At 34.2% G+C, this 6,514-nt stretch overlaps 1 protein-coding gene across 3 annotated transcripts; it reads left to right on the top strand.

Moving 5' to 3' along the window:
- The first annotated feature begins 917 nt into the window (after positions 1-917).
- Positions 918-5,146, top strand: LOC141713337 (cold-responsive protein kinase 1-like). Of its 3 annotated transcripts, none has more exons than XM_074516700.1 (7): positions 918-1,128; positions 2,316-2,487; positions 2,630-2,745; positions 2,858-3,068; positions 3,336-3,573; positions 3,845-3,995; positions 4,536-5,146. In XM_074516700.1, exons 2-7 carry the CDS (start codon positions 2,331-2,333, stop codon positions 4,923-4,925), a joined length of 1,263 nt encoding a protein of 420 aa, XP_074372801.1. In that variant the 5' UTR covers positions 918-1,128; positions 2,316-2,330; the 3' UTR covers positions 4,926-5,146. The 3 variants fall into 3 exon arrangements, with proteins under 3 accessions (XP_074372801.1, XP_074372803.1, XP_074372802.1); XM_074516702.1 differs by having other exon boundaries at positions 919-1,128; positions 2,412-2,487; XM_074516701.1 differs by having other exon boundaries at positions 920-1,128; positions 2,353-2,487.
- The last annotated feature ends 1,368 nt before the right edge of the window (positions 5,147-6,514 follow it).

Here is a 6,514-nt window from a genome sequence, read left to right on the forward strand (position 1 = left end):
TTTACAACTTATAAGCTGATAAGTTGAATGTTAGTAACGACGTACTTTTTCTCAACTTTTTTTTTATTTTTCATTTTTTTTTATCAATTTTAGTTTTAAATATACTTTTAAAATGTTAATCAACCTTTAATTTATATAAATTAAGATAATTATATTTAAAAATTATTTATTTTAGTTCATTTAAATAAAAAAAATCTGACTTATAAGTTAAATTATCCAAACACTTATATAACTTATAAGAATTTATTAACTTATCACTTCTCGGTCACTTATTCAATTTAAGTCATAAGTTACTTATTTTAAAATTTCTCAAACGGGCACCTAATAATCAAAGGAGTTTCCAACAACCAGCAATTCTAGGGCCCCATCTATTTACCTTACTTTGCACCTGTTTCATCTTTATTTTGCACACCTTGCTATCATTTTTACTTTTAATAGTAATATTATGTACTTATTTATTTGATAAATAGTATTTGATGAATTAAAATAGTCTTATTAGTATATAAAATTAAGAAAAAAATGGTTTAGTGTGAATAATAACTAATTTTATTAATTTAATTGATGAATTAATATCCGTGCATATGCTTTAAGGGAAAAATTATCCACTATATTTTTCATTTGACTTTTTTTTAGTAAAAACCAGCAAAAATCGAAACCAATTCATTATTGGCGTGCAAATAAATGTTTTCCACACCAAGTAAAATAATAATAATAATAAATGAGACCAAACAGAAAATACATAAATTGTAAGGCAATAAACGACCACGTGGGGACACAAGCAACAAAAAGCTTCGTCATCACGCGCGCTCATTGACTTTACGCGCCAGTGGTTAGGTGCTTGGTCAACTTGGCTGTTCCTGACCTTCATCAAAGTGCAGCTGCCGAGAAATAAATAAATAAGTCACATTCAAAGAGCGTACGCATTCCTTGATGGACTTTTCAGTTTATGTTTACATCTCTACGCTATACAATGTTATCAAAATACTACTATTTACAACTTGTTTAACAACTATATTAATTTAGTCAACTTTTACTTAAACCAACTTCTCTTCTCTCAAACTTGTTCATTCTAACCGCAGATTTGCAGCTTCATTTCTCAACCGCCTTTCCATATATCCCATTTCTCAGGTACTTTATTCTTGCTTTATTTTTTATTTTTCATTTGGTTGTTATGTTTACCTTGTTGTTTCTTGGTTTTAATCTTGTTCTGGTAGTATTTATGATTTTCCTGATTATATATGTGTCTGAATTTCAAAAAACTTCATCCTTGCCTTGCTACTTGATTTTTAATATATATCTGGGATGCTTTATTGTTATGTTAAATTGGAAATTCATTACCTGTTTTTTTATATAAGGTCTCTTTTTTTGTTAAGTATGATATGAGGTCTTATAGAACAATAGTTCCGGTGATTTGCAATTTGCGTCTGTTGCCTTCGTATACTTGATGACGGTTTACTAAAATTATGCAAAATTATGATATGTTAGGTGTTTTATAATTTGTACAGATTGATTTATTCATAACAAGTTTGCAGATCATAGACATTCAAAAAGTTCCTTGTGCATAGAATAAAAGCACTTGGACACCAAAATTTAGTTCTTATTTTTTTCGGTAATTAGTATTGTGACAGTAGAAATATTTTGTTACTTGTTGATGATGAATCATAATTTCATTTGCTCTGCATCGTATATCAGTTTTGAGTGATATTTTCTTCGCCTTTGTAAGTGGTTATTGCGGTTGTGGATGGTACAACAATCTGGACCTAGATTTTAGATGCCATTCCAGATCATACTTTATATCATATCAAATTTTAAACTACAATAATTTGTTATTATAGTTAACGCCATATGTGTACATAAAACTTTTTCTCATCTTTCTGTGCTCAATCAAGTTTTGTGCCAACTGATTCTCATTTTACAGGCCTTCTTTTTTATGATTTGTTTCGTCATGTTTACTTCTACATCGACCGGTATTACTTGTACATTCACTTTACAGTCAAGTTGTACCTATAAGAATGTCGTGGATAATATATGTATCATTTCATCAATTGTTTGGAGCTGTTTATTGTCTGATTATGGAAATAAATGAACATAAATACAGATGCTTAATGATTATTGTTGTAAAGTGGCACAAAGTATATGCTCGATGATCAGATGGCATTCAGTTCAGGAACAAATTTAATGTTCTTACATAATCGCATCTTATGTAATCTGTCTAGTCTTTCATTATGATTAGCAAACCGAAATAGTTGTGTCAGTACTTGGTAATCATCCTACTTGTGAAGTTCTAGACTCTTAATTTTTTTTATACATTGTAGACTATTTATTTCAACATGCAAGATGATGTTTCAACAGGGTCAGAACCAGGAAGCAACTGTACAAATTTTAACGGGACACTGTCTATTGTGTATCAGATCGTTATGCCTTGTTTGCCTTTCTTTTGTAGTAGGAAGTTCGACTCAGCTAGACATTTTGGGGAACTTGAAGAAGGTATACTGTCTTGCCTATTTTAATAACGGGTTCAAACTTCTGAAGCAAATATATTTTTGTCATTTCTCATCTATTAGTAGATGGTTTTACTAGCTTCTAAACTTTACACTTAAATATTTTTTTTTGCTTAATATATAAGCAGAGCTTTCAGGGGTCCAAGGCGTTAAAGTCTACTCCTATAAAGAACTGAAAATTGCAACTGATGATTTTAGTGAAACCAACAAAATTGGAGAGGGTGGATTTGGTCCTGTGTTCAAGGTGCACAATTTCACATTCATTTTCTTCTATTATGAGAAATGCCATCTATTATTCTGTATAATGTCATCTCTGTGGAATGCTAATAAATCTTGTTCAAATCTTGGATAATCAGGGAAAGCTTAAAAATGGAGATGTGATTGCAATAAAGGTTCTTTCAGCTAAATCAGCACAAGGAACACGAGAGTTCTTGACAGAAATTAAAGTCATTGCTGATATAGAGCATGAAAACTTAGTAAAACTTTGTGGCTGTTGCATTGAAGGAACTCAGAGAATCCTGGTCTATGAATACCTCGATAATAACAGTCTTGCACAAACCTTATTGGGTATGTCTTCTTTTCTTCTAGAAAAAAGTACTTTTCGGGATTGTATGAAATTTCTATAAATGATAATTACGAAAGAAAAGTACATTTCAAGGTAAATAAAGACTTCTTTTTTCGAAGTTAATTGTAAGTTATAGGGTTGCTATCTAAATCAAGAATCTGGTCTTTTTGACATTTACCTTCTTATCCCTCTATGCTGAATCTCGTTTAGCAATTATTGTAGTAAATTGCAAAAATTCAATCTAATTTTTGCTAACATTCTGCTTTCAGGTAGGGGTCACAGCAACCTCCAGTTTAGTTGGCGAACTCGGACCAGAATTTGTATTGATGTTGCACGAGGCCTTGCCTTTCTTCATGATGAAGTGAAGCCATATATTGTTCACCGCGATATTAAAGCTGGCAATATTCTCCTTGATAGGCACATGACAGCCAAAATCTCAGATTTTGGTCTAGCAAAGCTCATCCCCGACAACATGACTCATGTTAGCACCCGTGTTGCAGGAACGATGTAAGTGTTAATGGATAATAGTTTTATTTGATATTTGTGTAACTTTTAATTTAAATTATGCATTTCTACAAAACGTACAAGCTTTCACCAACTTGTGTATTTTGAATAAGAGATGCGCCATGACACTCTTGTGGCTTGTCCTTCATCCCATATCGATACCAGTATCAGTTGTAAATTGTTTTGTCTTGGAAAAACAAATTCATAGCAACATTTTTATGTTTTAAGCCTCCTCATTTTCTCTTTTTCTTACCAAGATTTTGATGTTTTTCAGAGGTTATTTGGCACCAGAGTATGCAATAAGGGGACAGTTGACACGTAAAGCAGATATATACAGTTTTGGGGTTCTTCTTATGGAAATCGTTTGCGGGAGATGCAACACAAACACACGGTTACCTGTCGAAGATCAATATCTTCTCGAAAAGGTATGGAGATAAAACGCTGTAAATGTCATTTAGTGATACTTAATTATAAAGTTTGTGAAAAGATCGAATATTATGGCAGTGCTATGAGTCTATGACTGTCAAAATGACATACTAAGGAAACTCTGCATGTATACTTTACCTGCTTGGATGCTTGTCATGTTTCACTTCACATAGTTTTACCTGGTCTCTACAAATAGAAATTCTAACAGGTCAATTTTTAGAATGCTGATTATGTTGCAAGAACATATAATAGTAACATGTTTATTTTATTAGCAAATTGTACGGACCATGGACAGTATAATCGTCGAGTAAATTGAAAATAATTTGCCTAGACTCAAATCCAGAAGTCCTAACTTTTACCTAAGAGCATTTTTATCGTCATTCTGATCAGTCCACTGAACCATGTACATCACATTAAAAATACGATTGTGCATCTATCAAAGCATTTGGTGAAGTGGAAGGGCTTATTTCTCTTGTTCAGAGTAATCGTCTACCAAATTGTTAGCACGTCTGTTGATAACGCTGATCTCTTTGTTGCAGACATGGGACCATTATGAGAAAAAGAAGTTGTTTGAGTTGGTTGACGTGTTCTTGAACGGCGATTTTGATGCTGAAGAGGCATGCAATTTCTTGAAAATCGGCCTTCTCTGCACACAAGACAGTCCAAAGCTTCGGCCAACCATGTCAACTGTGGTGAAAATGCTAAAGGGTGAGTTGAACTGCAATGACAGAACTATTAGCAAGCCTGGTCTAATCTCTGATTTCATGGAACTTAAAATTAAAAAAGCTCCTAAACCCGAACCTGCTATGAACAAGAACTCCTACAGTAATACATCCTCAGACTTGTACAGTAATGATACCACCTTCACATCAAAAGATTCAACACAACCGACTATGACCTTTACGGCAATTAGTGAAAGAAGCGACTGAGCTGAAACCGGAAAAAAGGTCAAAACAATTTTTTGTTTGTTTATTTTTGCATCTTCTTTTCTCGTTTAGATTAGTTGAAGAATGGGTCTTGCAATATTCGGTAGAGTTGTACCGTGTTTTTTAATATTTAAGTGTCTCCATATTAGTACTAAGTTTCACTATGCACATAATTATGCAAAGAATTTATTGTTGGAGGAATTTCTGTGAGTTTTGTGATTCCATCTCCCCTCTTTTTCTCTTGTCTTTCGATATAAGTTATACTTGTGAATACAATCTGCGATTAATACATATAATCAAACAAATGTGTGCGTGAGTAAACGAAATCAAACGGAGGAAGAAAAGATATAAACAGAAGAGAGATCCTCGAGTCCAGTTGAAACTGTCTCCTTAAAGCTATTTCGCCTCTCACCGTATGTGCGAGTCGATAGCCTCCCAGGATAAAACGAGGTAGCGGCGGCGTTACGGATAACGAGCACCTTCAGCGAGCTTGAACGGGTACGAAACAATCACCGAGAGAGAGAGAGTTTTGTGTTTAAAGGCGAATATGTTTTTGGTGTGTCTAACCCTAACGCCTTAGAGGTGTTTATATAGGTGTAGATAGACTTGTGCGCTACTCTTTTCCATAATTAAATATCATTAATTATGGAATCGGTGTAATACTTGCAAGCTACTCTATTCCATAAATAATCTGAAACAGAATCAGATTAAATATATCAAGACATACACCATATCAATTAATCTGAAACAAAATCAAATTAATTTATGCCATAATATTTGAGCCAAATTCTAATGGAAAATAATAATTCCCATTATTAAGAGAATATCATCATATCTCACACATCTTTTAGTCATAATGCTCAAAAAATATGACTTACCAATATGGGACTTATACCCATATTTTCCAACAATCCCCCACATGGGTGAGATTGGTGATCTTAGTAGCACACACCAGACAGACAGACAGACAGACACGGAGTTTGACTTGGTGATAGTTTCTTCGATCTGATATAGCATACGATAGGTAGAGAATGCTCCTTGAACCTTCGCTCGAGTAAGCATACCGACTTTACTGGTAGACAGTAGACATGCTTGTCCTTGAACTGTTCGACCGTTTGTGTAAACGATGATATACTTATCACTATATCGTTTCTGACTCGTTCAGCTCTCATGAGTATGTCCATTTTGGCCATGGAACATCGTCCTGGTTCTGCAGAAGTTTCTAAAGAATTGTGCCTCGCAATTCTCCTTTGAAGCGGCCTCACTTCTCTCCCACATAGGTGATCTTTATCTTATAGAGTAACCCGCGTTTACTCAACTGAATTCCATGCGTTCACTCCTGAGCTCCATGTATTCATCAAAGATCATTAAAAGCTCAAAGCTTAACCTCGTACCTTACGGGTCTCACTGTTTCCTCATCATAGGAACAGGCCAGGGGTTACCCCCACAGTGATTTGGTCATCATGATTTAGTTGTCCCATTGAACCAAGTTCTTGGGATCTCCAGTCAGCAATGGTTGGGTGTCCACCATGATGCCGTTAAGCAATAGGCTTAAGGCCCATCCCTCTCGATGATTTCTCAACCACTTCTCT

This window comes from Apium graveolens, chromosome 3 (genome assembly GCF_009905375.1).
Source record: "Apium graveolens cultivar Ventura chromosome 3, ASM990537v1, whole genome shotgun sequence".
Taxonomy (NCBI): domain Eukaryota; kingdom Viridiplantae; phylum Streptophyta; class Magnoliopsida; order Apiales; family Apiaceae; genus Apium; species Apium graveolens.